General features: G+C 41.7%; 2 protein-coding genes across 2 annotated transcripts; both read left to right on the forward strand.

Annotated features, from left to right (window-relative positions):
* The first annotated feature begins 240 nt into the window (after nucleotides 1–240).
* Nucleotides 241–5,693, forward strand: LOC136436198 (motile sperm domain-containing protein 2-like). The gene is made up of 6 exons (XM_066429980.1): nucleotides 241–377; nucleotides 935–1,031; nucleotides 1,487–1,583; nucleotides 1,894–2,023; nucleotides 2,707–2,812; nucleotides 3,431–5,693. The coding sequence occupies exons 1-6, from the start codon at nucleotides 256–258 to the stop codon at nucleotides 3,632–3,634; spliced, it is 756 nt and encodes a 251-aa protein (XP_066286077.1). The 5' UTR covers nucleotides 241–255; the 3' UTR covers nucleotides 3,635–5,693.
* A 2,639-nt stretch (nucleotides 5,694–8,332) lies between these two features.
* Nucleotides 8,333–9,585, forward strand: LOC136437192 (glutamate carboxypeptidase 2-like). The gene is made up of 2 exons (XM_066431674.1): nucleotides 8,333–8,915; nucleotides 9,381–9,585. Exons 1-2 carry the CDS (start codon nucleotides 8,788–8,790, stop codon nucleotides 9,583–9,585), a joined length of 333 nt encoding a protein of 110 aa, XP_066287771.1. The 5' UTR covers nucleotides 8,333–8,787.
* The last annotated feature ends 3,534 nt before the right edge of the window (nucleotides 9,586–13,119 follow it).

Genomic DNA, 13,119 nt, shown 5'->3' on the forward strand with positions numbered 1-13,119 from the left:
TTACATCGGATTCAATAGACTACTAGAAATGCTCCAGTCACATTTCCAAATGGGGACACGGCCGGGCTGCTGCGGGAACAAAAAATAAAAGTGTATATATCAATAGATATACGCAGATATATGCTAATTGATTTCTTCATGTTGTTTGTGTTTTGTTGTCTTTAATATCATACTTTTCGTTCTGACAAACTGCCCGACCGGGCACCAGTTTGGAAATGTGACCATAGCAAAAGCAAACCAACTGATTGCCATATTATGCCAACTTATCCTCAGCCACTGACGCCCCCCAGCAGACACAAACAGGTACAGCAGTTGCTATCCTCAAACAAGCGGACAGCAGAGGCAACAGCACATCAAGGTCAACTCCTCAAGATATGGTAAGATGGCTGTCTGTTTGCTGTTTAGTGAAATATGTTTGACTTCAAGAATGCTCAAAGCGTTGGGCTGTATTCAAAGGAGAGTAAGCAAATTCAATTTTTGAGTCTGTGACTTCCAATATGGACTGATAAGATACCTAAAATATGAATTAACATAAAGCTGAAAATTGCCAAAAGGGATATTTTGAACATTTACACCTTGTAACTTTAACATGCTGAAGGTAAACGCTGACAGTTAACAAAAATTGTGATGACAATGTCTTTCAGATGGAACTGTGAATATAGCCATTTAGTTTGAAGATTCCTGAAACATTTATCATTTTAAAGACAATCTAATAACAACATAGAGAATGCTTTTAATGGGACATTAAGATAATCATAACCTTTACTTAATTTGGATCCACAATTAGCTTGTGATGTGCAATGGCTCTAGAAATTGGTATACCATTCTCTGTGTTAAGTTGATGTCCAGCGTTTGTTATGAATGCACAACTCAGCGTATGGCTGCCATGTATTGTTTTCCCAAATAAACCAATTTGTAATGTTGTTCCCTTCAGTCCTGGAGATGTGCTGGAGTTTGTGACTGCCGACGGTGCAGAGGTGCAGCAGGTCCTCACTCTCACCAACACAACAGCAGGAACTGTGGCTTTTAAGGTAGGTGATCATGCCAGCACTTCAGCAGAGCTTTGTTAAGGGCTTCTAGTCTTAGGAAAACAGCTACAGTGAAATTGAGTATAAAGTGAAACGTATCCATGTTTTGAATTCGTCAATCTTTTCAGCTAAACTCCAGCTGGAACTGTGGCAAAGATTTACTCTAGCTTGCTTTCGCATACAAGACTAGAAGGCTAGAAAATATATTATTCACAGTACAATTGCATCATAATACATTTGTATGCTTGTTTTAGATGATACATTTTTAAAAAAAAGGTCTGTTCTTGCCCATCATGTTTCGTTGAGTTTGATAGACCCACATGTAGGTGAGCTACTTCACTTTCCACCCAAAATAATTAGAGTTCCATATGATTTTTTTAATGTAATAAGATGTCTCAAAGATATGCATGTGTTGTGACACATCTTACAAAACTGAGCTGTTTCTTGATACAATTTAGGTGAAGACGACGTCGCCTGAGAAGTACCGTGTGCGCCCCAGCTCCGGGCCGATCGCGCCTGGAGTGTCTGTGGACGTCAACGTCTTTCTGCAGCCTGGTGAGTGACTAAAGCACCCAAGGAGGTTATATAGACTATATAACCTCCTTGAAGCACCTAACATGCATGTACCATACAGGTTGCCATTCTCTTTGTGAATAATAATCATCCTCAGCTGTTTGTTTGTTTATTTGTCTGTAGCATTAGGCCATCAGGCTTCCACGCCACATGACAAGTTAGTGAGTTTATCAGGATGCTTTTTTTATTCAGTGACTTACCAACCTGATGAAACTATTCACAGCTGTTTTGTTTACTGTGTATATGTATAATTATCACTACATGTATATTAATTGTTTGTCTGTGCCATTAGGCCATCAGGCGTCCACGCCGCGTGATAAGTTCCTGGTGCTGTCCATGGAGGTGCAGCAGGAGGTGAAGAACTCGGCAGAGCTGGCCGCGCTGTGGAAGTCTGCTCCCAAGAGCTCTGTCATGGAACACAGGTTAGGCACTATCTTATCAATAGAACTTAAAAAGCATTAACCTTTAGCACACTGAAGTAGCTACTTGACTGCAAATTCTGTATTGGTTACGGGGTTAAGCAGCGGGGAGAAGGTTAAGTAAAGTGGTGCTCTAAGCTGCTGGTATAGTAGTGAATTTACAAAACTCTTTTTAAAAAATGGGAAGGGAACATTCTGCATGAGAGTTCATCTGAGTTGGTAAATGTAACTGGTAAAGGAAATTGAGGTTTTGTTCCAACACAGACGATTCCTGAAGAAGGCTACAATGAAAGTAAAATCAAGTCCGGTTACAAGAATATTCATCAATCAGTGACTTAGAAAAGGTATAAACGAGATACGCACCTCCAAATTTGATGTCTACTGTACATCTCGATCACGGAATGACCTAGTCTCGCGAGAACATGAGATTAGGACAAGACTTGTGAAGATTGTCTTGCCTCCCCCACCACCTTGTGGAGCAGAGGTAAGTAGGACTTGGGAAGCTCCCAACCTTCAGTAGACATCGAAAATTTGGAGGTGCGTATCTCGTTTATACCTTTTCTAAGTCAGTGATTGATGAATATTCTTGTAACTGTTATTACACGTGACTGATGAATCTCTTCAACAAAATCAAGTCCAATTTTGTTGGTTGTAAGCAATCTTTTCTGCCCCCTCCCGGTGCCCAGGCTGAGATGTACCCACCTGACTCCTGAGGCGGCTGAGCTGCAGGAGGAAACGCCCCAGGGAGACATGGCGCGGCTGCAGAAACAGGTCCGAGATCTCACACAGACGGTACGGCACCTCTCTTTACTTCTGTCTAATCCTAACCCAGGACGGTACGCCACCTCACTTTACTTCTGTCTAATGCTTGGGTCCCAATTGGAAAAGGGGGCCCTGCTGGATAGTTCACGGCTTGTTTTTTTGGCACTTTTGGGAGTGCCCCCTACGGCTACCAAGCTAATTTTGGGCACAGTCAGACCACGTGGTGACTTTACCTCGGATTAAGATTCATCCCGGGACCCGCTAACAAATAGGCGCGGTGATCTAATGGTGTGCGGACACGAAGACATAAAACTGTAACTTTACATGCAACAGTGGCAGCATATCTCAAATACTTGATTTCATAACTTTGGCACCGTAAAGTGTGTCTGTAAAATTCATGATGACAATGATAGAGCTGTAGACTGCGTCCACATGTAAATGCATTCTGGTATCTCCAGGTTGGTAAGGTCTCCAGCACCTCCCACCGGCTGGAGGAGAACCTGTGGACTATATCAAAGATGTTATAGTTTTATGAATGTGATATGGACCCTTGGAGCAGTAAAGAACATAATGTGCTATCATTGAGTTGCTGTAGGTCTACTATATTGGAAAGAGATGATAACAGAGTACTTCTTTGGCTGGCTCCAGGTCGGTACCATCTCCAGTACCTCCCACCGGCTGGAGGAGAACCTGTCCCAGACGCTGCGCCTGCAGAAGCTGCTGGTGTTGCTGCTGCTGGCCCTGTCCTTGGTGCTGACTTACCTGATGTGGTCGGGCGGGGATGGCACGACATGCAGTGTAGCCAGCGTAACGCAGACAGCGGCGGCACACGCAGAACAACACAGTTTGTGAGCATCTGCTGGTCAGCTGCTGTTGCTGTCCCTGTCCTTGGTGCTGACTTACTTGATGTGGTCAGGCAGGGACAGTGAGTTGTGCAGTGTAGCCAGCGTAACACAGCCGATGGCGGGACACGCAGAACAACACAGTTTGTGAACATCTCCAGGTCAGCTTTGCTTTGGCCACACCAGTTTAATTTCTTGGTTCTGAGATTTTTGAAAAAATTATGCTTGATTGGAATATCAACATGAAAGCACAATATAACATCCACTGACATTAATCCACCGGGTTACATAAATCCGGAAAAAGTGTGTTTGAGAGATCTCTGGTGCAGCACCCTCCAGGTATGGACAGTTTGGATATACTGGAGTACATTAAACTGGGGGAGGTTGGGTTGGAGATCTGTTTAGATCTTTTCAGGATGGCAGAATTATGTACCCTGGTGGAATTATGTTAGTAGATGTTATATGAATACCAGTTGAGTGTACAGTCAAACCTGTGCAAGTGACCACCTCTACATAAGGACACAAGCTTCAAGAATCCTGTCTATAGTGATCACCTGTCCACATAGATCAGATTTTATCGGCCCCCTGAGTGATCTTCTTGTGCAGTTTTGACTGTAGTCCCAATGGAATGTGTGGTAACAAAAAGTCTGCTAAATCGACACAGTTCTTTTATTAATGTATTATGTTGTGAGCCGGATGCCACTTTTAACCGTGGTATTTCAGTCTGACGTTTCTCCAGTTGTAGGACCAAATGTGGAATAGCCAGTCATACATATGTACCAGGAGAAGGGACACTCCCTTAGGTGTAATCTTGGACATTTTGATGTCATGAATTAGGTCGAAAGTCATTCCAAAAACAGGCATAAAACAGGAGTCTACTAAAAGAACATTTAACACCGATTACGTCGAATCAAGAAGGATTCTGGGTATTTGAAAAATTAGAATAATTTTGAAGGAAAATATCTCTACAACTGTGAAAGAAAAGACAAAAAAAACATGCTCTTTCAATTAACATGTGGAACTTTACTGTGCATTCCGCAACTAGGTGAAATGAGACTTAAAGACAAATAGATCTTTCAATTTCTCAGAGATTTCTTTAAAGTGTGAGGTGGTAGCTATTCAATGAGAAATTAATTGAGTCGTAGGCTTTTGATAGCTCTTAGGTCATTCCAGTTTACAAGTCATAGCAGGAGAGTTGATATCAACTGTTGCACCCACCAAAGAAATGAGATTTTGAGTGCTTGGTCAGGATACTAGTACAAATCTTTATGCAGTGCTAAGTTTTCAACTTTGTGGCAGGAATAACACATTTTCAGTAAATAAATAAGTTATAAAAGTTATATACTTGAATGTAAGTCTATTCAGGTATGGTACAGGTACATTGATGCTCTGGTATTTTAACTTCCTTTGATTTTTTTGTTACCGGTATTTTCAGGGGATTTTAGATACTTGACACACAAGACTTGCTCATTACATATCAAAGTTGTTGTATGTCCTTTTTAGGTAACAAAAGCCTGGGACAGATTTTTACGTCGTGTGAAACATTCCATTTGGAAAGGAACATTCTAGGAGTAACTCTGGCTATTTTGTAGAAGGATTTTTTTCAAGATACAAAGACGAAACCAAAACCTCGATTTTACAGGCTGTAGTATCATTAAAATGTCTTCTCCTGTTTGATACATTCCTGTGATGAAAGGAGTTTAATACTTTGCAACAGGAGTTACATAAAAATTAGATGGTATTGTCTTCAACAGTACGTATGGAGATAGATTATCAGATATTGGACGAACCAGTTTCAAAGCCAAGCAGAAAGTTAATGTAAAACCATCAACAGTATAGAAAAAGCTGTAGATCTTATTCTATTGAGATTCAGATGTTCAATGCAGTCAAAAAGAAATGTTGCATACATGGTATTAATGTATTGATGTTCACCTGACTATACATGTTTTTAACATAATATGCAGTACTAAGTAATCTTCTCAATGAAAATGTGAACAATTTTTGATTTGTTTTCTCATCAAGTACATAATTATGCAGTTTTGTTTAAGGTTGATTGTAAACGTTTGGTTCCCAACCAAGACTTGAAAATGTAAATGATGTGTTCTATTTGTATCCTGTAAGTTTAAAGTTTATAGATTATTGATAAATGTTTTGTTGCCATCTGAGGCTTATATCTTGCCAGGGTATAACGTTAAAATGAAAGGATAATGTTGCCTTTGTTATGACATAAGTACATTGGAGGAACATAACAGTAGACAGTGAAATACATAAGGACACAAGGCATGCGCATACACGTAGAACATGTGTCGGACTTAGGCCTCCGCCCGTTAGTGGTGATTTGTAAGGTTTGTTTTTTTACATGGTAGATGTTTTATATTGTGGAAGATGACTTAGGAATGTACTGCAGCCAAGATTGGTGCTGAAGATTGAAATGTAACTGAGGGAGTTTGCAATGTGATTATGAGGAAACATGTTAGACGATTAACATAGCCAGTAAGAGACATAACTGGGAGTTAGATACTTGTCTTCTAAGCTATAGTGTGCCTCTATAAAGATATAGATATCTAGATATATATGATGTTGATTATATCTTGCGATATGCAGTATTCATGCATACATGTTATCTTAGTATATGTGGTCATAAGATATCGATCTGACTATTCCTTTAAAGCGACCACCGGTAGATCATTGCAGTTTACTTCTGGAGAGATAGGGGGCGTTGCATTGTGATGAAAGAGAAGATATTGTGACCAATAGTTATGTTTGTTATTCCAGTTGTGGACTATGAATGATTGTTAACGTTAGGTTTAGTAGTGAACAGAGAAAAGTCTCATCGATCACAACTAACAGTATTCAACATTCTCTGTGCTAGATAGATACTGCACTAGTGTTATGCTTGCCGTACTATAGAAAATTTGAAAAACTGATTATTGTCAAACGTACATGATTATTTTTGGATGTATTTTTGTGAGAACTCGGAGATTAGACGAAATGATATGATATATGATATGTGGAACTGTAGTTGACTCACATGTTGACATTTTGTCAAAATTATGGTCCATGTTGTGCAATATGTATTGAAATTGTTTATGATGACAATTAAAACTGTCTCTGTATTTGACTGGTATTCTTATAACAATGTACATGTACTGTAGTTAGCATTATTTCTTAACCCTTAATACTGACTGAAGTTACTGTACGTAACATGGTGGTCGTTTGGCCCTCAAAAGTCCCTCGAGCTCAGTCAGTTTTGAGTTTCGAACTTTTGTTCGATTTCGGGATCTTCAAACCGAACCTATGTTCGATCTTGACGTCTTCGAACAGAAGCTTTGTTCTAAACAGGGGATTTAGAACATGTGTTCCCGATGACTTCTTTAGAATGAAGTTATCATCATCAGGAAGATCTGAAATGAGGGCTGCATGCCCTTTTTCGTAAGGCGTAATCCAGCCTTTTTCGTCCCCGTACTAATCTGGTAGGTAATACTCGGGCACGGATCCGGACATGATTTAACGTTTAAAGAAAAGGAGTAGAAACTATTTTTTTGGTAAACGTTAAAATCGCGGTCACTTTCTATTACTTCCAAAGTGCCAAATTTACCAATCTGAAAACATCTCTGGAAAGCTGACACCATCCAGCGTCTCACTGGCGAGTTTATTTTGCCAGATTTAGTCGACGTCGCGTCGTTAACGCAACTTAGAAAGGAATTTGTCGGGAAATGGCTGATTCGAATCTGAGTTTCAATGCGATTCACGTGATTCGATTGGTCGGGGTGATATAGAATAAAAGACCGGCATTCCGTATATCACCCGAGGTACCAGCCCGACCGCGGGTAGGATCGCCCAACGGCCGGAGGGCGATCCGACCCGCGGGAAGGCTGAGACCGAGGGTGATGCGGAATACACCGTGTTGTATTTCATTTATGTCATACCCACCCGAGAAAACACATTTCAATGCGGAATGCGCCAGAAGTTGAGGGAGGTTTGTGCCCTCGAACACAAAACTGAGCATTGATTCCAACCTCCGAATCCGGTTTTCGAATTTTAGACGGCGGCGCAACCGGCGCGCTCGAAATGCATTCGAAATATTCTATGGAAGCCCGTGTGATACAACTCCCGAACCCTATGTGATACGGATAGTTATCACACGGTCCGGAACACCCATATCAGGCCCAGGTATGCGCTACAGCCGCTCTGATCGCTTCGCAAGGAGTTCGCCCGGCGCCTTTGGCGCCGTCGGGCGCTGTCGGCTTTCGGATAACTTCGGCATCCGCCCATCCGCTTTCGCCGATACTAGTTCCGGTGTATATATACGGTATATATATAGATAGACTGATTAGCCTAATAGAATGTTATCTATGTACCAGTGAATGCCATACTCTGTACCTTGTACAATTGTTGTGCAATTAAGTTATTATCATTATCATAATGATACAAACACCGCTTTCGCCGATATGTACGGTATACCTATAGTACAAACACTCCCTCCCTCCGTCTAAGGTGGAACGCTGATATTGACTATATCAGGTCCCTGTTGCCTTAAGGCTTATCTCTATGGAAACGTTGGACCTTCGAATCCTCGAGATGTTTTTCTTCACCCTGTGTCACCCAGACGCCGCACGCCTGATGCGGAACGCAAACAAAACTTTGTATTCTATTTATTTGTCATAACATTTGCCAATGAGTAAACTATGGTAGTAGCTAACACCTTTGTTCTGTGCTAGAGTGCAAGCTGTGTGAGGAACTTGCTGATTTGAGCCACCACACTCCGGAGACCTGACTACAGCTCTGTCAGACACAATGGCCTCAATATGTTTTTCTTCACCCTTTGTCACTCTGACGCCGCACACCTGCGGTGGTGACACAAACAAGACTTTGTATCGTGTTTGTATGTCATCGCTAATTAGCTAACACACTAGTTCTGGAACTTCTTGATTTGAGCCACCACACTCCGGAGACCTGACTACAGCTCTGTTAGACACAATGGCCTCAAGATGTTTTTCTTCACCCTTTGTCACTCAGACACCGCACACCCGCGGTGGTGACACAAAGACGACTTTGTATCGTGTCTTTATGTCATCGCTAATCAGCTAACACACTAGTTAAGGAACTTCTTGATTTAAGCCACAACACTCCGGAGACCTGACTACAGCTCTGTTAGACACGATGGCCACAATAAGGCAGCTGCTCATTGCGACTCTTTGCGGCCTTCTTGGCGGGGTTCTCGCTCAAACAGACTGGGCTGCCCAGCTGAGAGGCGAGATGAACTCAACGCGCATCGAGGAATTCCTGAGGTAAGACAAAAACGTTGATTATCCGTGAATACTATCTGCAAACTTCCACAATCTTTGTAAAATGTGATGTGCTGCTGAAGTTAGACCTCTGACCCGTGTCTTCAATGTGTAGCTCAGTGATATTGTCATTCTATCACACAAAACAACGTACTAGGATGATATGTAATGTTACGTATATCCCTCGAGGCGTATTAGTGATACTTTTTAGGCCACGCCTATCTGATTTGTTGGTTCTTGTATTTGAAAAAACAAACAATGTTGAACTAAAAACAGAAACATGAAAACAGACTGTGAGGAGGTCTTCAGTCATTCATATATCATATTCATAATCAAACGCATTTGCACTTATTCGTTTGTATGTATGTATGTATGTAGTAGACCTTACGAAAGTCGCTGTGCTTTTGTTGTGTCAATAAAGATCTATCTATTTGTATATCTAATATATGAAATTGATTCTTTCCGAAGGATCTTGACAGAGAAGCCTCACCTCGCGGGCACCCAGGACGGGTACGACCTGGCCGAGTACGTGCGGCAGACGTGGGTGGACCAGGGCCTGGACTCGGCTCACATCGCTCCGTACGACGTCCTTCTCTCCTACCCGGACCCCGACAGGCCCAGCTTCGTGGCTCTGCTAGACGAGTACGTAAACATCTTCCTCGTTGTGCTGTAATGCTTCGGTCACACTTTGGGAAAAGGGACCCGGCCGGGTGGTTTACGGGCTGTTGTTGCACTTTAGGGCACCGTGGCTACCGGTCTATTTCTTGGCACGGAGATGAGATAATTTTTTTTTCATTTCAACTTTAATTCAGGCACCTGGCCCATATAATAAAACATACAAAGGAGAAAGACTACATAAAGAAATACAGTACAATATAACTAAATTATACTATCTTTAAAAAACAATGTTGACATGATGACTCCAGAATGTGCTGTAGTAGAATGACTCAGAATGAACGAGTGTCTGTATGATAATATTCTCAGAACAAAGCAACACAAAAGAGAGTGATAGTTTTCGAAGTCGGGCATCAAAAGAATCGATTCTGTTCTTTGCAAATAACCAACTTGTGCTTGACTGCCTGCTCACACCGAGCAGTAATTTTAGAGCGCAATTAAAAGCCACACGAAGTTTGGAGATAACCCCCACGCTATAGTCAGACCAAATGTGTGCGCAGTACATAACGGAACAGTAGCTTTCAAACAGAATCCTCTTAATAAACCCGGGACTATTTCTCGGCACGGAGATATACCTAGGACTCGGTAACAAATAGCTAGCCTCTACCAGGCTCCAGAGGCGGCTGGAAAGAGTAGAAACTGGCCAAATAGACAGAAAAACATGAAAGAGGAGTTAGTCTGCTATAGGGGTATAAATAATTGGGGGATTAATTTGATACCCTTTCTTGATGCCGTGTCCGCACAGGCCCCACTATTCACTCTATTAGGCCAATTTCTACTATTTTTCCAGTCATCCCGCGGGGCCTGGTAGAGGCTAACAAATAGCTTCTGTAAGCTTTTTGCCAACCGTAGATCTGATCAAGGAGGGTAAAACCTTATTTTAACCGATTTGACCTGACTGGAGATAAAACTTTTTCTACATCGATCGTATTGCATGGTGTGATTTTCTGACGACAACATGTAACGTTACAGCTGGGAATAGAAAATCTTCATACCTTCGTGAAATGTTGAAATATCATTGTTTTGTTTTTCTTTATCATTAATTGTGAATTTCTGGTTTTGTCAATGCATTACATGACCTTTCGTAACCTATTTGGGACCTTTGACACAGCACTCCCTGTTAGCGTCCCCGAAGTGCCTAGTTCTTGAAGGCTGGGTAGAACATCTTGTATCAGATGAATAAATGTGTAAACTATGCTGTGTCGGGAATATGGGAACATGTCGTCTTTGAGACTCTATAGATTAGATTGTGGAGATTTGTCTTTTCTGTTCACACTGACTGCAGTTCAGTTGACCTACGCAGAGCGGCGCCATTTTTAAACAGGCCGTGAAAAGCCGATACGTAGACAGGATTATGACGTTGTTGAATAGTTTGCAGACTGTACTCAAACTCAAATATCATTTCTTCATTTATCTAGTGTATCTTACTAATTCCAACCGCGTCGAAGTGAGTCACTCTGTGGTCCTTAACTATAGAAATTCCCATACGTCGCATACTGTGTTCTGCGATCTAAATTGTGGCGACACCCTGAAATTTATAGCTCTGTCCATTAAAAATGTTGTCAAGTACACGTTGTGTATGGTAACAATCCATACATGTGTAGTTTAAACAGGTAACTGAGGGTCCCCTAACTTCGGCATACCAGTATCGTCTGACGGATTTTCAGTAGTCTCATTATGCATAAGTGAGCCATGTTTGTTTTCATCCACAGTGTTGGAGAAAATCATAATAAAGTGCTAAACTTTCTTCCAACACTAAGGTATTCACGAATCAAACTTTCGACGACCTCTGTCGCCTTTTTCAGGATCAATAATGACCAATCACTGACGAACGTAAACTCGCGTGTCTAGCTGTAACTCTCGCGAGTTAACGTTCGGCAGTGATTGGTCATTATTGATCCTGAAGACCAATACGGATGGGCTTCCATTATAAGCTGGATAAAATCGTTAAGAACCCAGTTTCATGCATAGATCTGTGGTCCGAATGAAACATAGAGTTGTGTACAGTTCACCGATTTTTGCGTCACCGAGAAGATGTGACCACTGGTACAAGTTAGACTGGGTTCTTTAGCTAAACGCAGTTCTTCGTACTTAGTAACCAAGTTGAATAAGGGCCCGTTCATATTTGTGCGTATGAGTTGCGTATTGACATGTTTTTGGTTTAGGTAAAGTTTGCGACTAAATAAGTCATTTTTTGTTGTTTCGATAACCATGCTGCACAAGGGTGGGTCAACGTTGAAAACAACCTTTCCCCGCAAAATTTCCCTAAACCAAAATAAAAATTTAATACGCAACTCATACGGAGCTGAGTATACGCACAAGTAACACCCAGCAAAGCACGTGTACAACAACACTCCATGATCCAGACAATTAATTCTGAACACAACTATTTCTGAGAGGTATCTTGAACATTTCCTGCTGAGATTAACTTCTTTGATGTTTCACTCGCGAAGTCCTTGTAAATGAATTATGAATGCTTTTCGCGAGAGCCATCCACCACTCTGAGATTCTTCAGTTTAATGAAGTTGTAATAGTCTGGGAGGAAAGCTGGGTGCGCTGAACTCCCGAGTGGTGCGAAGTAAGCGATGAGAAGTAACCCTGCAAACTTCGGGTATAAGCGGTGTCATGCTAAAGATATAATTTAGTGGCATCAATGGCTGAATGGGAATAAGATGAAATGGAAAAAATGTAAATATGTGCGTGTGTGTGTGTGTGTGTGTGTGTGTGTGTGTGTGTGTGTTTGTGTGTGTGTGTGAGTGTGTTAGTGTATAAACGTAGTATGGCGCAGCCGACCTTGCTCACGACAGACTCCCAACCATGGTCTGGAGAAGGTTGGGGCTGTTTGTATGGTTACGTGCCAAAGTAGTTTAGGAGTGGAGGCGAGAAGGGGACCAGAAGACTACCACGAGTTTTCTTTTTAGTCACAACCATTCGCCCTGTGCACTGTTTTGTTCTCACACTAATCCGTGGGTATGATTTTCTCTCAATACTTCCCCGTACGGTTCCTCATGAATTACATTGTAAAGCCCCTGTCACACTTGTGCGTATATACAAGCCCGCATGGGTTGCGCATTAACATGATTTTGGTTTAGGTTAAGTTTGTAGCCGAATAAGGGATTTCTTATGTTCGATCACTAAGCTGCACAACGGTGGGTCAAAGTAGAAAACTACTTTTCCAACTTTTAAACCTTACTTAAACCAAAATTAATGCGCAACTCACGCGCACTTGAATATACGCACAAGTGTGCCCTAACACAGAACTAAGGACAGGGAGCCACCTGATGAATAAGTATACTGTAAACGTGCTGTCGGTGTTGGGAAGAATTTTCCTAAATGAATATCAAACTTTTCCACCACGTAAGCGACATAGCACGCGGTGTGACTGACAGCTGTATAACTGTTGCCATGACTACAGAGCTAGAATGTTGAGAGGCGCGGCTCTAGCGTGTTTTCGCAGTTCATAACAAAATCAGAGACTGCAGAGGAAGGAGCAGAGACGATAACTTGCCATTTTTCGATCCAACCAACAAAA

The sequence above is a fragment of the Branchiostoma lanceolatum genome, chromosome 6 (assembly GCF_035083965.1).
Source record: "Branchiostoma lanceolatum isolate klBraLanc5 chromosome 6, klBraLanc5.hap2, whole genome shotgun sequence".
In the NCBI taxonomy this organism is placed as follows: Eukaryota; Metazoa; Chordata; class Leptocardii; order Amphioxiformes; family Branchiostomatidae; genus Branchiostoma; species Branchiostoma lanceolatum.